At 34.5% G+C, this 19,653-nt stretch overlaps 2 protein-coding genes and 2 pseudogenes across 11 annotated transcripts; 3 read left to right on the top strand and 1 right to left on the bottom strand.

Annotated features, from left to right (window-relative positions):
- The first annotated feature begins 875 nt into the window (after positions 1-875).
- Positions 876-1,890, top strand: LOC111318135 (PLAT domain-containing protein 3-like). Its single transcript, XM_022920805.2, has 2 exons — positions 876-1,156; positions 1,260-1,890. Exons 1-2 carry the CDS (start codon positions 1,088-1,090, stop codon positions 1,731-1,733), a joined length of 543 nt encoding a protein of 180 aa, XP_022776540.2. The 5' UTR covers positions 876-1,087; the 3' UTR covers positions 1,734-1,890.
- A 750-nt stretch (positions 1,891-2,640) lies between these two features.
- Positions 2,641-8,531, top strand: LOC111314513 (splicing factor-like protein 1 pseudogene; annotated as a pseudogene). 8 transcript variants are annotated; one of them, XR_016345354.1, is made up of 4 exons: positions 2,641-5,183; positions 6,076-7,828; positions 7,942-8,099; positions 8,188-8,531. The product of XR_016345354.1 is annotated as a splicing factor-like protein 1 pseudogene, transcript variant X6 (transcript). The 8 variants fall into 8 exon arrangements; XR_002693197.2 differs by having other exon boundaries at positions 6,076-8,099; XR_002693198.2 differs by having other exon boundaries at positions 7,942-8,531.
- Positions 8,532-9,861: 1,330 nt separating this feature from the next.
- On the bottom strand, positions 9,862-13,827 carry LOC111318142 (uncharacterized). The gene is made up of 4 exons (XM_022920815.2): positions 13,186-13,827; positions 11,466-11,709; positions 11,038-11,131; positions 9,862-10,381 (listed from the first exon to the last, which is right to left on the bottom strand). Exons 1-4 carry the CDS (start codon positions 13,575-13,577, stop codon positions 10,092-10,094), a joined length of 1,020 nt encoding a protein of 339 aa, XP_022776550.2. The 5' UTR covers positions 13,578-13,827; the 3' UTR covers positions 9,862-10,091.
- A 3,544-nt stretch (positions 13,828-17,371) lies between these two features.
- LOC111303922 (large ribosomal subunit protein eL15-like) lies at positions 17,372-19,509 on the top strand (annotated as a pseudogene). Its single transcript, XR_016345357.1, has 4 exons — positions 17,372-17,510; positions 17,806-17,985; positions 18,637-18,834; positions 19,064-19,509. The product of XR_016345357.1 is annotated as a large ribosomal subunit protein eL15-like (transcript).
- Positions 19,510-19,653: the final 144 nt, after the last annotated feature.

The raw sequence follows: 19,653 nt of genomic DNA on the forward strand, positions 1-19,653 counted from the left end.
ATCATTTGTAGAGACCCGCACACAATCTGCAAAATATTGGCTGCTTTGATCTGAAAATTTTATGATTTTATCCTACAAAAAACGTCTCACAAATTTAGATTTAATTCTTTACATATATATCATTTTTTATTCACACATTTTTCTACCGTGAGATTAAGAGCGTTACAGCAATGTACTCCTCGAGTTTTTGGGTGCTGAGATCTTAGATATATATAGCTATAATATTAGAAATTACTTGCAATATCCTAAACCATTAACTGCAGGTATATATGGATGCAGACAACATCCAGTTGTCAGTGTAATATGCAGTTAGTGAAGCCAATCACTCCAGGTGAATTCTTACTCCTTGCTACGATCCGTAGAAAGGATGTAATTTTGGAGATCTTAGACATGCAATAATAAAAATCAGATTATGTCCATGCTTTACAAACTTAATGTCAACAGTCAGTTTTCCTTTTCTTTATTCGTTTTGTATATTTAATAATTAACTAGAGATTGGCTGTTCGATGCAACATTTGAATATATTGGAACTGAATAGAAGAAAAACAGGATTAGTTTATATTAGTATTAAGAATTATTTTATTATTTATGCCGTTGTAAGAGATTAAGCCAAAGCCCGAATGAACATAGTTCAATCATTCATGCATTATTCTTGAATTTACATAACAATTAATACAAGTTTGAAGATACCGTTGGGCCGACGAATTGTCATTAATGCATCAAAAATGATTCTGGGTCGTTTTCATTTGGCCCAAATAAAACTATTGAAAGTATTCAACTTACTTTTACATTCATATATAGCATTTTTACAGGTGGGCATTGCCCCATATCCGCTTTTTATATACAATGAAGATAAGGTTTGCACATGTCTGATCATAATGACTTAGTGGAAATTTTCTTTAATCATTTTGTCCTCACCTCCATTAGACATTATGATGAAAATTCAAAACCCACCAAAGCAAAATCCACGTCAAATATGCTTTAATTTAGTATCAATTTTCTTCAACTCCGATCTATAAATATCAGCCAAGCTCCTGTGCTTAATCACAGCATCCTTAGATTTGCAGCCACTCCAACAGGGAAAGAAATGAAAGACCATCGGCTCTCAGTAACCTTGATTGTTCTACTTTTCTCAGTAGCCGCAGGAGACTCCAGCGTAAGTATACTTGAAAATTCTCCATAACCCTTTCATATATAGATTTGTTTCTTTCCATGTTCATTTTTTTTTATTGCAATGAGGACTTTGATTTTCAATGCAGAATGATGAATATTGCGTTTACACTCTCTACGTGAAGACGGGTTCGATCATCAAAGCAGGGACAGACTCAAAGATCAGCGTAACTGTGGGTGATTCATTGGGCCGCTCAGTTTGGGTCTCAGATCTCCAGTCATGGGGCTTAATGTCACCCTCCCACGACTACTACGAGCGTGGCAACCTTGACATCTTCAGCGGGCGGGGCCGCTGCATTGCCTCGCCCATCTGCCGCCTCAACTTGACCTCCGACGGCTCAGGGTCGCACCATGGGTGGTACTGTGACTATATTGAGGTCACGTCCACGGGGCCTCAAAAGGCTTGTTCCCAGACCGTGTTCTATGTTGATCGGTGGCTGGCCAGTGATGCTCCGCCTTTCCAGTTGACGGCTGTTCTTGATGGATGCATTATGCTGGATGAGCCTGGCAAGCATGGGACTAATGGGCCTTTTGTTGTTGGAAATCCCGAAAGATCTGCTTGACTTGAGATTATCTTTGGGTTCAAAGACTTTGCTAATAATATGGCAGTGAGAGGTTAACTTCTTAATCTTTGGGGATTTTGATGTTTTTGCATCTGTTACGGACGTGTAATTAGCTTTGTAATAAAATAAAAAATGATAAATGAGTTTTGAACGTAAACATACACCTATATATATATATATATATATATATTCTACTTAGGGTGATTAAAATTTTTTATTGAACCTTGATCACATTAATTAAAATTAAAAATTTAACATTCAATTAATAAATTACACAATTATTGTAAATTTTGATTTTTTTTAATTCATTTTACCATAGTTTTCTTCCATGGTCTTCTACTTTATACGAAACTACTAAACAATGGATTATTATTCTATACAAAAATTTTGCAACCACTCCATGATACACATATTTTAAAAATTTTATTATAACTCATAAAAGTTTTAGTACTTTTCATTTAAATTTTTAGAATAAAATAAAGTGAAATATGTCAATTTTTTTCCAAAAAGTTTTCTAATAAAAATACTTTCGAAAGCAAATTAATCGATTAATTCAATAAAAAATGAGAATTAGCACTCCGTTTCGTTGATCCCATCCAATTGAGTTAAAAAAAAATATATTGTTATAGGCTAAAACATTGGGCTTTATGTGTAAAAAGCAAAGTATGAAGAAAACAGCCCAACTTATACAATTTATTGGGCCCAAAGCAATGGTATAATCACGATCAGGCTTGAGCGGAACCAATCAAAATTGGACGAACATGGCTTGAACCCGACACCAAAAATACCAACCACTCAGACTCCGATAGGTCGAAATCCAGAATGCAGATATGGATCCAACATAAGAAACGTCGAGCCACCGCCTAATTTCCGCACCATAAATACCAACCAACTCCGCCATGCATTTACCTTCTCGCGAAAGCGTCTCGAGAACTCTTATTTGTCTCCCGCTCTCTCTTTATCTGGAACTCAAACCCTAAGCTTTCTGTTTGGATCCCAATGGATTCTGTCCAAACAAACCTTAATGATCCCCAATCATTTTCTGCACAAACACTAAATTTATACAACCAAAACCCTCTTCCTCCTTCGGAAACCCTAGCCTCCGATTACCCGCCTCCACCACCTCTGTCACAAGCTTTCGAGTCCGATCCTTCCAAAACCCTAGGATGCGACCCTGACAATGGCTGCAACAACAACGGCGGTAACCAGGTTTATCACGATACTGATTCCAATGCTATTAATGATTTTTCATTGAAACCCGAAATTCAGAAGCCTCTGCTGTCGGAAAGTGGGTTAATTAACACTTATAGTGGCACCACTGACAAGGATTATTCTGGCGGAGAAGAGGAAACCACTAGCCGAAGGCGAAGGAGGAGCCGGTGGGACCCGCCTTCCGATTCGAGCAACAACCAGAGCGGGAATGGTGAGACTGGCAGTGGGAACAAGAAGAGGAAGTCCCGGTGGGCAGATGATGAGCCGAAGCAGGTGATTCAGCTCCCTGATTTCATGAAAGATTTCACTGGAGGAATCCAATTTGACCCTGAGATTCAAGCTTTGAATAGTAGGCTGCTAGAGATTAGTAGAATGTTGCAATCTGGATTGCCTTTGGATGATAGACCTGAGGGAGCTAGGTCTCCTTCACCTGAACCTGTATATGATAATATGGGGATTAGGATTAATACCAGGGAATATCGAGCAAGAGAGAGATTGACTAAAGAGCGTCAAGAAATTATATCTCAGATTCTTAAGAAGAATCCAGCATTTAAGCCGCCAGCAGACTATAGGCCACCAAAGCTTCAGAAGAAGCTTTACATACCGATGAAAGAGTACCCGGGTTACAATTTTATCGGGTTGATTATTGGGCCTAGAGGGAATACCCAAAAGAGGATGGAGAAGGATACGGGTGCAAAGATTGTAATTAGGGGCAAAGGTTCAGTGAAGGAAGGTAGGTTGCAGCAGAAGAGGGATTTGAAGCCTGATCCTTCAGAGAATGAGGACTTGCATGTTTTGGTTGAGGCTGAAACACAAGAATCACTTGATGCTGCTGCAGCAATGGTGGAAAAGCTCTTGCAGCCTGTTGATGAAGTATTGAATGAGCATAAGAGGCAACAGTTGAGGGAACTTGCTGCCTTGAATGGAACGATAAGAGATGAAGAGTATTGTAGGTTGTGTGGTGAGCCAGGGCACCGTCAATATGCGTGTCCTTCACGCACTTCAACTTTTAAGAGTGATGTTTTATGTAAGATATGTGGTGATGGTGGGCATCCAACAATAGATTGTCCAATGAAGGGAACAACAGGGAAGAAAATGGATGATGAATATCAGAATTTCTTGGCTGAGTTAGGAGGTACCGTCCCTGAATCAGCAAGCAAGCAAAACTCTTCATCCGTCAGTTCTGGAAGCAATCCTCCTTGGGCTAGCAACAGTGGAAGTGCTGGAAGTGTACACCCTGGCTTAGGTTTCAATGCTGTTAAGCCCCCCAAGGACTATGATGATACTAATTTGTACATTGGATACTTGCCTCCTAATCTTGATGATGATGGTTTGATCAGTTTGTTTTCTTCTTACGGTGATATTGTGATGGCAAAGGTAATTAAGGACCGGACTTCAGGACTGAGTAAAGGGTATGGTTTTGTGAAGTATGCCAATGTTGACATGGCAAACAATGCTATTAAGGGAATGAATGGTTATCGCCTGGAGGGAAGAACCATTGCTGTGAGAGTTGCTGGCAAGCCACCACAACCTACCGTGCCTCCTGGTCCTCCCGCGTCAGCACCCTCTTACCCTGTCTCTAGCCAACTGGTTGGTGCCTATCCATCACAGCAATTTACAACTGGAGGTCCTCTTCCCAATGCAGCTACTGCTAGTTATGCAGGGAATCCAGTTCCATGGGGACCTCCAGTTCCTCCTCCTCCTTATGCCCCTTATGCCCTTCCTCCTCCTCCTCCTCCTCCTGGATCAACCATGTATCCTCCTGTTCCAGGTCAGCCTCTGCCTCCTTATGGCTTGCAATATCCCCCACAAATGCGGACAGTTCCCCCTGGTATTCCACCTCCTCCTGTGACTTCTAGTGAAACGGCACCAAGTTTCCCACCAGGAGTGCAATCTGAAAACAGCACTTCTGCCACATCTATTCCTACAAAGATTTATGGGAATTCATTGACTGCAATGCCTCCAAATTCACAATCTGTATATCCAACATCTTCATTAGGTTATTCTTCTTATTACAATGCAGTTCCTCCCCCTCCCCCTCCCCCTCCTTCAGCACCTACGACTTCTACGGAGCATTCCCAGAGCACGAGTAATGTGCCTTGGGCACCAAATCCTCCTCTGCCTCCCACAGTCTCCTCTGGAGAGAAAACAACCTATGGTTCAGATGCTGAGTACGAGAAGTTCATGGCAGAGATGAAGTGATGCAAATATACTCCATTGATAGTTATGTGCTGAGAGGTAATGTGTTAAATCTGTTTGCTTCTTCTATAGCCATGTGTTGTTTTCTGATTTTGGTTTCATTTTTGATAACCCACCACCTAACCATCTGAAGATCCTTAGTAGTGCAATATGGTTCTGGTCATGACCATACACCCCAGCTGCTTATTTTTACATGCAGCAATATCTTTTTGGTTGCTGCCTGTTGTGAGATTTTGGTTACTATTAAAAAATTTAGAGGCCTACTGCCTTTTCTAATCTAGTTCTTTATGTGAAAGGAATACAAATGCACATATATCTTATGAAGGTTCAAGAACTTGAAGAGGGTAGAAGTTGAAGTTATGGTCGAGAGTACTTTTCTTTGTTTTATATTGTTTGTATTAAAGAGGAACTGATCTAAAAGAAGGAATTCTGGCAGTACATGATCAGGGTTAGTGATAGGAGTTTCAACTGGATTGATTCTTTAAATCTTTCACCATTTAACTTTGCTTTTTACCATCTTTACCTTTTTATCTTGGTAATCTCACATGACATTTTATATATTTGAGAAGGAAAGAAGTGTTCTAGCCAGTCCTTTTCTAATGACTTACAATTGTTGAACTTCTAACTTAGTATGAAAGGGTTTCAAGTGTTTACTTTTTTAATGCTTCATTTTTCCATTAAAAAATGTGATATAATCTTACAAATATGTGACCATATATTTCATGTTTAAGATTATGATTTAACTTTATAGTGCAGTGATGGATTTGATGATGCTTGGACCTCACGCTATCCACATGCTTTCCTATGAGAAAATGCCTTATGTTTTTGGGTTTCTGATATGAATGCTACCAACTCTATCTTCCAAGTTTGCTGTTATTTTAATTTTACATTTCTTAATTCTTTCCCTTGTTATTATTCTATAATTTTACAGGACTGATGTTTCTTGGAGCTCTTGTGAACCTGATTTCTTACCTCTTGCCATGACTTTGTTGGAAGTTTGGGACTCACATCTTTTATGTTCCTGTACTGTTATGAAATTTGCAGAGACTTGGATAAAAGTTCAGCTCATGAAGTTGCATTCCGAAAAAGCTGTTCAAATTTTATTAATATTAAAATTTTCAGTGCACCTGCAGGAGTTCATTTTATTTTCTATGAATTCATAGTGGCTTCGGTTTTATGTCTGATTGCTAATGTTTACTATGGTTCCTTTTTGTCAAGCTTTTTTCAACAACTGGTTCCCGGCAATTTTTGTTACTACATTTTACTTCTCTGGGGGATTTTTTAATGGTTTTGTTAATTAGCCTAGAATACTATGCTATTTCCTGGTTATAATGCCCTTTCATTTGTAAGGATATTAAATTTGCCACGTTGCCCTGCCTAGAAGCTTCCCTGGCATCCGTTTCTTGTTTCCGTGTGTTCAAGTTAATTACCTTAATACGAAGTTCACTGGGGTATGTTCTCTCAATTATATATAAATATACGTATGTATGTTTGAATGTTTTTTGTGATTCCCCTTTTCTTTTTGTTGCACTGATGTATCTTCTAAGTTCAGATTTGGCAGGTGAAAGAAACCATACATGTCTCCGTAGCCACTGGGTTCTCAATATTGTTTTTCTGGGTCTTGAACTGAGAAAATAGTTACCATGGTTGCTGTTATTATGGGAAATGAATGGGAGGTGTTTGATTCATCAATCGAGGTTATATGTGGTTCAACTAAAGTGGATTAGATAGTTGTAAATTTAAAGAGGATTTTGGTTTAGGCCATTTAAGTATGGCTAGCATTCATTCAATTATGAATAACAGAGCTGGTTAGAAAAAGAGCAATCATTTGAGCTAGTAATACATCCTTAATAGGTTTTGATTGTTCTACTTGCCTGCTTAGGTTAGAAATTGTGCACTCTCAATAGCTATTAGGACCTTTGTTGTAGCAGTTGATGTTTGGAATCTGTATAACTAAGTCTGGTCCTTCCTAAAAAACTGACATGATGATTATAAAGCTTTATTAAACTAAAGAGTTGGTTACCCTATATGATCCACTATATAGGTAACCTTAATATGTTTACTTAGACTTTGACTAGAAACCTTTCTTCTTGATTTATAGCCACTTGTTTGTCAGGGTTGTTTCATGTTTGGAGTCAATAGAACTAAAAACAGTATATCATAGATCATTTATTTAGACTATTGGATGGCAGAATTCAATTCAATTCATTTTCTTTTTTTTTTCTTTGTTTGGAGTTTTACTTTTAACTCTTTTCAAACTTTATATAGTCTCCATTGCAACTATTGTTCATATAACAAATCTTGTCAATTATTGTGCTGCATGGATTTGGTTTAAACTGTGTTTGGTGCAACCTAACCCAAGGGCCAGTGTTGCTTTTAAAATCATGCATTGCCTAAAAAAATGAAACAGTTATATGTTCTTGCTGCAGTTTGTTACTACTGGAGCAGAGTATTGCTAATCTCCTTCCCTAGCTTTTAATAATTTAAATTTCATTGGTGATGCTTTATTGATCGTATTCTCTTTCTATTATTGTTCTAAAAACTTTAGAATGGAGCCTGGTTTTTAAGGATGAATTTTGGCATGTGATGTTTATGAAAAGGTTAAAACTATTGTCTGATCTAGTTGCTTTTCTGAAGAACTAGTCGATGATAAAAATTATTGAAGCCGTAGCAGACATTTCCAGGTGAATTTTGAAACATCACCTGTTGGTGTGTTTATATTCTGTGCCTGAACCGATTGGTCACTTACTCTGATTTCCTTTTTTTGCTTGTTTGTTTTGCTTTTGGCATTTGTAAGGCTGGAGATACTTTTAAAGAAAGATTAATCTGCATATTGCTAAGTCTTTTATCTAATGGTGAAACCACCAAACCATGGCGGCTTTCCCTTGTCATGGATTTCCCATTGTGTAATCCTGGTTGGTTAAATGCTGAGGCAGACTCATCCTTTCTGTTATCGTAAATTTCTTTTTCAACCTTATCAGAGCTTATGTTGTACCAATTGGTCAGGGTTCTCATGTTCTGAGATAATGAGATGTTTTGCAAGGTTATGTGTTGCTGTCACAAGCTTTTGTGGACTCCAATCAAAGCATTTTGGTGCATCGGCCACTAGCCTCCTAGTCCTAGATAGAATGGCTTTGCTCCCATTTTGTGTGTGAGGAATGAGACAGAAAGCCTTTTAACCAATGGGAGAGGGTTCGTGTTTGGTAGTGGGCTTTTGGTGGGGGGTGTGAAAGAATTTTTTAGCTCAAAGAAAGCATAACAATCTTTTACTGCTTAGGTGGTTGTTATTGGGTCATAGTTTTTTTTACACAGTTTTAAGTTACATATTGTATGTGATATTTGATTCACTGCTTTTATTAGGTCAGTGAAATTTCATCCTTTCGACGATGGATCTTTTTCATTTGTTTTGTGGACAGAGTATCAGAACACTCGTCCTTGGTTATTCCAGTGTTTGAACTCCACTTTTGCAGTGTGCCTAAATGCGGATGTAAAACTAATAAACTAATGTGGTATAACCTGTTAGACGTCGGCTAACGGTGAAAGAAAGGACTGATTGACCCAAAAAGAAAAAGTTAAGCCAATCACCTTTAAAAAGATGAAAGAAAAAAGTCAATGGACGATAAAAAGAATTTTTTTTTATTTTGCCGGGGGCATTATCTCAATGGATTGTACTAGAGGTCCAGTTTTGATCTGTGGCTATGGCTTCTAAGTTCACTACGTAATTGCTATGGAATTTAATTGATCCATCCTTTTCTCTTTTCTGTCTCTCCTTTTTTTTTTCACAATCAATAAGTTGGGGCACTCTGTCCGACCCTCCTACCCCTAACTTTCCATATCCCTCCACTCAATCCTTGGTTCCAAGTCCTGGTACAAGAAATGAAGGACTTAACAGCTAAATTAGCTTGACTGGAACCTTCTTAACAATCTATTTTCTCTGTGGTCTACACAGACCATCATCATAAGTAGAAGGCAATGCTTGTGTTTGCATCAAGAAACTAATTTTTTCTTCAGAGACTTCCCTAACTTCCCCAAAGGTTGTTATCTGGCTATTTATATATTAGAAATTAGCTATTATATCCATTACTTAGCTCTGAAACTGAAAATTACGGTGCATTCAGAAAAAAAAAAAAAAATGGGGTGCACTAAAAAACCTTTTTTTTTAAACCATGAATAGATATTGTAAGTTATTCGGTAATGATAGCATTTTTATCGAAGCTTTAGTGACTGGCTATTGTTTTCTCCTTTGTTCTTCTTGAACAAAAACATTCTGTTAGTACCACTGTGCCACAAGTTATGCATGCTTAAATTTGATTTTGTCCGAGGCATTTTTGTCGTGTTTGGTTATTCAAGTTATAAGTTACGAATATTATATGGTAGGTACCGCCAATTTTGCAGCCCTAAAAACAACAGAGAAACGGTGTTGTGTTGTTGGAGAGCTTGGTAAACGGGTAGTTGTCACTCCTGATGTTAGTTCTGTCCTGAATTCTGTGATCAGGATGTAAACAAACCTTATAGCATGTTGGAGTTGTACCTAAAAGGGAAATATCTGAAGCATGTTTTGTAAATAAGCAGCTAGAATTGTATGGTGATGCCAACAGGGTACCCTGTCGAACTCACAATAAAAAGATAGTTTTTTTGTTGACCAAAAATAAGAAAAGGGAGTTTCTTTTTACACAATATTCATGTCCACAGAAATATTTATAGAAAAAAAAAATCATTGCAGGCAATTGAGAGTTTTCACCTCTCCAATGTAATGACTATAAAATTTCCATGTTCAGAAGAATTGAACACAAACATCTTAACAATCATAACCTAAAATAAAATGCCCTGGTTTCTATACAAGCACGACATAAAACTTAAAGATGTTCCAATATCCATTATCTTACAACATGTTAAGCTAACAGAACCAAATTGGTAGATACAACCTGTCATGTCGTCAAATTATATTCAAGCAGCGTGCGCTCGAGTCACAACCACAACCAACAGGACTACAACAGATAGCAAGAACGAGGTTCTCAGCCTTTCTTCGAATGGATCTGGGGTTCCTGCTGTTGTTGTCTCATTATCAAGAGGCAGCTTAAATAAATCATTCACAAGCTTTGTCATTTTCTCAAATATATCCATGAACTTTGCTTTGCTGTTGTCAAAAATCCACTTCACGATATTCGTTGCCTTGCTTGATTCATCAGAATTCTCTCCTGAACTCTCATCAGAACTCAGTGGATTATTGTCCTCAGCTGCATAATCATGGAAATTTCATGTAAATATGTCACTAGATGGTAATAAATTTTTTAGCGAGTTTTTTTTTAATTTTCTGGAAGCTTGTAATCATTGATCAACATAGGGGTAAAGAGCCATACCGCAAAAAGGATCTAAAATTTCTTATTTTGCAGCTTGCCTGCAGCTTTGACCCCATATCTTTAGAGACAGAAGAATCTTTACCGGCCACCAAATTGGTGGATCCATATATGCACAATTTCCAAATGAGGAAAATTTTTACCTTCTAATAGAAAACTATCTCTCTGGCACACTCACACACACTTACCCACATGCATGCACGTAAAGCAAGATGAAAGGCCAAATACGACAAATGCCGATGCAATAGGTTGAGAGATACCCCATAACAGATACAGATACAGTAAATAATCAAACATATAAAGAGGGAAAAGCCAAAGTATCTGCAGTCTCAAGGGAAGTTCAAAGACTAGATTCAAAAAACTTCACTAGATACGGTCGTCAAGATACAACACTAAGAGTTTGTTAAATGATCAATGAAACATGCACTAATGTTTTCCCAAAATTAATCACTCTAGATATATCAATATGAGATTAACATGCACTGACCAGTGATCAGATGAGTTTAATTAAATACATTCATAGAACTCCAACTTACCTGCATAGTATGACTCCCTCAGCTCCCTCACCACCTCATTGTTCAAAACAGCATTCCAAACAGCTTCATCAGAAGACAATGAAATGACCATTTTCTGCCAAAAAGTAAAGACTTCATTGTTATATATGAAATAATTTAAAGTACATAAATCCAAGTTCAATATAATCAAATCTTTGGCTACCTTCCTTTTAGACAACAATAACATACAACCAGTATTCTAACTGCTTAGCTATCTTATGCCTTGCAGCTTGAAAACACAAGGACCAACTTACTGACCATTTATGATGATACTATTGATATAATACCCATATTGCACCATATCTACTGATTTGCACATGCATAATATAGCAGTACTGCAGTAGCCTCTAATATACAGAAGGCAACGCACTGGTCATGTGCAGCAATTAAAGAGTTGGTAAAGAACAGACCTGAACCATTGGCTCTGTCTGCAATAAATGGAAAGCATCATAAACTCTGTTTGATCCATAAGGTTGCAATGCTCCTGTGTTACAGAGATGCAGAGAAGGCTCCATCCAATCTAACTCAGACCCAGCAGAATTTATCTGGTGCATTGAGCCAGTTGGGCTTGGAAGTTGATAAGCTATATCCTTGCCAGCATTATAAGAGAATTTATCCCTGATAAGCTGAGGACACGAGCTTGCATTGAAAACCCTAAAATTACAAAAGCCATTTAACAACAATGACTGCCAAAGTAGAGTTTGTAGGAGTTAACTTGTTCAACAATTGTAAAATCTACAAAGTTGACTGCTTTTTAGCAAAAAAGGAATGTCCTGACCAAGCTTCAATATAAAGTTCCCAAGTTATCAAGTAAAAATTTACCCAAACAAGTCTTAATTAAACAGTTGAATAACCGATTGGAGCTTTTAAATTCTTTTAGAAATCCTTCTAGATTGAGACCCCATGAATTGTGACTGAAGGCAATGATCAAACAGTAGTTGTCAGTTACAATTATCCTATTGGCAGCAGGTTGTTCTTGTTCTGAACTACAGTTAAGATTTAAATATTCATTCAACTATGACCACTGCCACATCTAGTAGACTTCTTTCTTCGTTTTTCCCTGTTATTTAGCATTTCTTCTCAGATTTGCCTTTTTCTTTTTTCATTTTCCTTTTCAAGGAGGCCACTCGAAGAGAAAAGCATAAATTACATACACTCCTGTTTTGAAGTTTTCTAATTTTACAGTTTTTAGCCATCTTTTCTCACATTCTACCACTTAAGCAATTAACAGCTGGAATTGTCAAATAATCTTAAGTTCATTTCACAATTTTCATCTCATCTTCTTAGAAATCAATTTTGCAGTTACTAATAATTACTACTGAGTGGTAAGGACATTAGAATAGCGACAAAACTGCTATGGAACTCATTGTTGTTTCAGCTAAAGCCATAGTCATCATCATCATCCATATTTTAGATGCTTCACTCAGCCAAAACTAAATTTAAAAAAAAAAAAAAAAACCAACATATATTCAGTTCATTCTTTTCTTAGTTCAATTAAATTATTTTGTTTATTTCGCTTTCCAAACATTCTTTTCATGCTGTAAATAAAACATTTAGGTTTCAAATCATTCTTGTGCTCGCAGACTTCAATTTTTCTCTTAATTGATTTTGTATGCTATTGACTCCCCATCTCCATCACCGTCCCTATCTATCATGTTGATTATTAAACTATTGAAACTTGTTTGGTCATGACATCTTTTAAAAAGAAATACTTCATTTGTTAGGGCAAACTGAGGCCAGGTCACACCAATTTACCATGCCCTGACGGCACTACGGCCACCACAACCAACCTCACAGTGAAAACAGAGAAGATATGCTAAAAATTCTAAATTTTAGATTAAGGAAAAACCACCATGCGGTACAAGCAGCAATGCTAATTGCTAACTGCTAAGAGAACAAATCAAAACAAAAATGGCAGCAGCGAGCAATACAAGAGAAGATCAATTGATTTCATCATTCCAATATACAACAGTAACGGAACAGAAGTAAAGTAAATTCATGAGTACAAAAGAACAAAAAGAAAACATATCTTCCCTTCATATCCCTCAATTCATAAATTAAAACCATAAATAAAAAAAAAAACTACTAAAAAATAAACCAAGAGAAAAGAAAAAAAAAAAAAAAACTAACCTTTGAAGAGCAGAGACAACATTTTGGACTTCACCAACAGAAGGAACAGGTCCTAAAACAAAATCATCAAAAACCCCATGTGGCTTATCCTCTGCACTCCCATCCAAAGACACCCACTCAAACTCATCAGCAGCAACGGCAGGCCAGTTACTTGGCAACCCAGAATTTTCACTGATTGGAACGCCACTGTTACACGAACCAAAAGCAGAACTCCCAGAAGAAATAGAAAGAGAATTATCACTATTATTTTGCCTGTGGGAAGTAGAAGTTGGCGAAGAAGGAGTAGAAGGAAGTGGGTCCTGGAGAGCTGTAGGGTTATCAGTGGTAACACCAGCCCTGGCAACTGCTACTCTCCTAACTGTTCTCCACATGTTGGCTCCTCCTCCTCCCATGCCTTAGCCGGGACCAAACATCATAAAATGTGTTATAGTTTTTGAGATTGGTTTGTCAGTTGTTATCCTTTTCTATGTTTAATTTAGTAGTACTAAAACATCAAATCTAGTGATGTAATTTTGTTGGTTTCTTTCTCTTTCTTCGTACGTATTGGTTCTTTCTCTTTCTTCGTACGTAGCTGTTGGTTTCGATTTAGAATTTTGACGGCCCGTCGGCTGATGCTTACGAGGCGAGTTTCTTTTGGTTTTGAGTTTTGAAATGTGGATACTGGATTGGAACGTACAATTTCTTTCATATTTTTTCTTTGGATGACCCCTCAACTTTTCCCCTTTGTTTTTCTTCAAGGCAATGTCCCGTGACTGCCATATTTTTATTCACTCATTGTTTTCCTTTTGATAAAATGATAAAAAATTTTCGAATAAAATTCAATGATTATCTAAATTTTTATTATTTTATTATCATCAGTTAAGCTTTCAAACATGAAATTTCACTAATTGAGTTTTTGTTAGATAAAAATTATTAATCGTAAAATTAAGAGCATAATTAGAATAAAAATAAATATTTAAGAGTAAATTTAAATTTTAATTAATTATAATAAAATATCATAAGTTTAATGATTTTCGAATTTTTATTAGATGATTTTTTTGACATTCATATAGATGTTATTGTTTTATGAATTTATACGTTATGCATAATGTATAATATTTATATATTATCAATAAATTAAAAATCATCATCTCAATAATGAAAAAAAGTAAAAATAAATATAAAAAAGATAAATATAAAAAATTATTTTTAAAAGGTTGTGTCATTATTTTAAAGATTTTTAAATATTTTAATTTATTCATTAATAAAATAACACTATTTAATTTATTAATAATGTATAAAATTTATATATTAAAAATCGCATATAAAATATAATATTTTATTTTATTTTTGTTTCATATGACAATTATGACAGTCTAAGCTTCTAACATTTAAGTTTAGGTAATTACATAATAATTTACTAAATCTTTTGACGCTCACTATGTGATAAGAAAAAAAAAATCGAAGCAAATATGAGTTTTTTTTTTTTAATTTATGAAAATTGATAATTTTTTTTAATAAAATTATTTTATTAATTAATAATTTTATCGATTGAATTAGTATAATTTAATATGTGACACAAAATTCAATCAAACCCAATATAAATAATATAAATAGATATTGAATTTTAAATTAAAATACATATAAAACTTGTAGTTTCTTTTTATTTATTTTATTTTATTATGGTTCCTTTATTGGAGAAATTAGTTTGAGTTTTATTGTCTATGATATCATTGACTTTTGAGAATCATTGGATCTTCGTTATTGTTTCAAAAAATAATTGATAATTCAATAATGCTAATTTCAGTAATCCTTGCAGTGTTTATGTTACTTGTGTTGTGTTTCCTCTTGCGTTAAAGCAAAATAGAGCAATTGGCAAAAGGAATCAATGGGGGCCTCGTTGAAGAAATGGACTAAATTTAGGCCATAATCAAAGGTAAAAAAAAAAACTAAAAAAGTTGATGCACGTGACCCCTCCATAGTTTTATTTATTTGCTCTAGGACCCACATAATTTATTCATCTCTCACGTTTGTCTTTGATGTCGTAGGTCTCATTGCAAGAGACATATATTTTTTTTATTTTTAATCAATTCCTAATTTTCAATCTATATTTACTTAATTTAATTAAGGATATTAAACATGTAAATTCTTTTGAATTTATAATTTAATTTAATCAGTATACATGTTATTTGAGTTAATACTCAATATGCAAAGTTTAAATTCTCTATGGATATATATAAATAAAAAAAATAAATGAGAGGAAAGTTTTTTAAAAGAAATAAAAGGATACATGTACATATTTTTTGAATAATTAAAACTAATAAATGAAAGGAAATAAAAAAAATTCTAACAACTATTATTTGGATAAATAATGAAAAAAAATAAAATAATTCATTATAATATTTTTTCAATTATAACTTTTTTTTATAAAATAATATATAATATACAAATATATTTTTATATTACCTAACTTATATAAACAAATCTTTTTAAATAAAATTAAGTATGTTTAATACGATAATATGTGTTAGCTAGTTATTGATTTATTCTTAATTTTATATTTAATTTATCCTTTTAATTTATTCTAACAATAATTTGGCTTATTTTGTTATTAAGACTTGAAAATTTATAAAATATTTATAAACTGTGATGTTATATAAAATACTCATAAATAAATTATTTTTATAGGAAATATTAGTTAATTATATAATTAAATCTAATGTCATAATAAAAATATAGATATAATAATCTTTTTATAAAAATAAAATTTTTTCAACTTTCTTTTCCTTAGTTTTTCCTTCAAATTGGGATATTAAAAAAATAAAATATTACAAAAAAAACCAAAGGTTATTGATTTTTTATCTCTTTATTTTAAATTAAAAATTTATCCAAATAAATAAAAAGTTTTTCTGTTTTCATTACTTTCTTCTTCTTTTTTCCCCTTTCTTTCCCTTTTCCTAAATCCAAATATAAGGTTAAACCTATGATTATAAAGAGTTTTATTAACATATATATATCATATAAACTAATACTCAGTTAGTAAGATCTAAGTCCTCTCGAAGCTCTAAGAGTCTAACCAACATTTATATCATTTGAACTAATATTCAATTAATAAGGCTTAACTCATCTTAAACCCGCAACATCCATAGTGAACACATATGCCACTCAATTGACAAGAGACTCATATTCTTAATTAATCTTTCATTTTCACTCCTATCTCGATCTCTTAATTCTTACTCCATCTTTCTATTATTAAATCTCAATTAAGAAGATAATGTGAATGAATTAGGACTTTAGAAAACTTTTTTAATCAATTATGACTACTTCTTCAATGATTTCATTAAAAGTTAATACAATTACTGCTAAATAAAATAATAGTCTTCGTCAGAAGGAAAATTAATTATAATAAATCAGGTTAATCTAAACTGCTCTTATGTCTTCATCTATTCATTTCCTTGCACAAATTTGAGTTTTTGAAGTAAAATTTTGTCTAATACTAAAAAGAAGACAAAAGGCTTTGTACATTATGAAATTATGAATTGACTGGGAAAATAAGTAGGGGATTAGGAGTAGATTTGTGATTAATTTATTTTTGTTTACATCTACAAAAACGTTCCATCTCTGCCAGCCAAACCCAAACGGGCCTTTTTTTTGGGGGGGGATTTTGTCCTACCTAATTAATTTCCTTCATTGTTCCCTTGATTAATTAAATAATTTTGTTTGTCCTCATTCCAATGTATTGGTTTATTTTTAATCCCAAAGATTAAAATTTGATTGATACAATCATACATTCAATGAGATTTTTAAAATTACTTAAAAGTACTTAGTTTCGAGATAATTTAAAATTGTCTTAAATATTATATATTAAGAAAGTTTAACATAAAGCTGGAACTAAATTTGGTAATTTTAAATGTGATAAATGATAACATACAAAAAAAAATACGATTTAAAATTTTTTAATAAAAAATACTTATATTTAACAAAAATAAAAAAAAATATATTATTTGATTTATTAACATAAATTATTATATAAAAATTTTTATATTTAATACAAAATAAATATAATTCAAATACACAAAATTATCAAATTTAATTAGAACCAAGTTAGGGATAAGGTTAAATGTCATCGTTATAATTCTTTTAAGGTGTGTTTCATATGAAGGCAAAAACGGGTTGGGGCCAAAATTTTTCAAGCCTAAGTGGGATTTTTAGGCTCACTATACTTTTTTGGGTCAGACCACTTGTCCGTTGTTCTAAAACCCTAACGAGACTCCCAGTTCAAAGTGTCGCTCTCAAGTTTGGCTCCTTAGGCGAAACTTGAGACCGCCAGAGCTCAGCAGCCATGGGTACGCCATTTGTCTTTAGCATTTTGTGTCTGATAATCATGATTTAACTACCAATCAGCACTTCATTTGCTTTCTCTTTTAAAGTCGATAAGATGATTTAAATCTGGGGTTTATTTATTTCTTTATGTAGATTGACGCGGCTTGATTTCTTGTCGTTTATTAATTGAATCTAAGAGGCCCTTTAAAATGAAAAGGGTTAAATTTGATTGCCCTTTTACGTATATAGATAGAACTTTGGCTTTTTTGGGTTTTGATTTGTGATGATTTTGTCTTTGTTTGGATTTTGTGAAACTAGGGGCTTACAAGTACGTGTCAGAGCTATGGAGGAAGAAGCAATCTGATGTGATGAGGTTCTTGCAGAGGGTCAGGTGCTGGGAGTACCGTCAGCACCCTTCCATTGTTCGAGTTAACCACCCAACTCGCCCTGACAAGGCTCGTCGCTAAGGCTCGTCGCTTGGGTTACAAAGCCAAGCAGGTAAACTGATCCATTGTTTCTTTGATATTGCTTTCTGCCTCTGCTTTTTTATAAGGTTAGGTTTTTGATCTTGTAAGTTTTGGTTTATTATATTTGTTGTAATGAAACATATTTTAGTTTTATGATTATCCTTTGTTCTGAAAACTGCATAGCAGTAATGTTGATATAAACTTTCAGCGTTTACTATGGTGCTACTTCAATCCACTCCTTGCTTCAGCATTTCTCTCATCCTGCTATTAGCCTTACACTGTGTTTCTGGTATCTCAATTTGAAAACCAGAACTGCATAGTGACTAGAGTTCTAGATTATGCCTTTTCTTGGCTTAGTATTAAATATTTTTACTTTAATCAAATGTCTAATTCAGTGTTGATGCATGTGAGAACAATATTTTGATTGATTTATTTTTATTCACTTACTTTGTCTAAGCATTTTCTGCTTATGGATAAAACTACGGAAATCATGTTATTATCTGATGCGCCATTAGTCCTCTAATATCTTTTCCCCTACATTTGTAAGTTGGCATGGTTACTTTCATAGTTCATATAATTTACTGTTGTAACATTGCTTCGTTTCTGCATTAAGGATATCTTCTCCCTGTTAATATATTCTCTTTCAATGTTATTTCTGGTGACTAAGTCGGCTTTTTAATAGGGTTATGTTGTCTATCGTGTCCGTGTAAGACGTGGTGGAAGAAAGAGACCAGTTCCTAAAGGTATTGTGTATGGGAAACCCACAAACCAGGGTGTCACGCAGCTGAAATTCCAGCGCAGCAAGCAATCAGTTGCTGAGGAAAGAGCTGGTCGGAAGCTTGGTGGTCTTAGGGTTGTGAATTCGTATTGGATCAATGAGGTGAGTTCTACTGTCAGGCACTTTTTTTTTTTTAAACTTCTTGTTATTCTTTTGAAGAAAGATTTGATTGAGTTATTGTGACTGAACATTTTATGCTCATAGTGTAAGAATGAACACCAATCATTATTGTAGATTATATCCATTTTCATGTGGAAATTGATGCCCATGTTGTTCGAGGGACTCCTTAGTTTAGCATGATGTTTAACGTTCAGAGTTGTTGTCTTTACAGGATTCAACATACAAATATTTTGAGGTCATCTTGGTTGATACTGCCCACAATGCCATCCGCAATGACCCAAGAATCAACTGGATCTGCAATCCAGTTCACAAGCACAGGGAACTCCGCGGACTTACCTCTGCTGGCAAGAAATACAGGGGTCTTCGTGGCAAGGGACACTTGCACCACAAGGCCAGACCTTCAAGAAGGGCAAACTGGAAGAGAAACAACACACCATCTCTTCGCCGCTACCGTTGATCCTCTGGACCATATTCGGTGTTTTTGTTTTTTCTTAGCATCTTACCTTGGTTTCTGTTGTAAGTTTGAGAATTTTGACAGTTTTATTGCGTTTGGACATCACTAAATCGTCTATGCTGAGGCTGTTGAGTTATATGCTCGCTAAACTGTATGTGAGGGATATTTCATCGCTCGAAAAGAATGCCTTAAACTTTGTCTAATGCTCTGCCTTACCTCTTTTGGCTGCCAATTAAAAGGTAAATTAAAAAAAAAAATAGAAAAAAAATGAAACTCATCATATTCGAAAGAGAAACAAAATAGAAAGAAAAATCATTCTCAAGCAATTTTCTTGTTTAGTTTTTTTG

The sequence above is a fragment of the Durio zibethinus genome, chromosome 9, assembly GCF_047325235.1.
Source record: "Durio zibethinus cultivar Kanyao isolate XHJ-2024 chromosome 9, ASM4732523v1, whole genome shotgun sequence".
Classification (NCBI taxonomy): domain Eukaryota; kingdom Viridiplantae; phylum Streptophyta; class Magnoliopsida; order Malvales; family Malvaceae; genus Durio; species Durio zibethinus.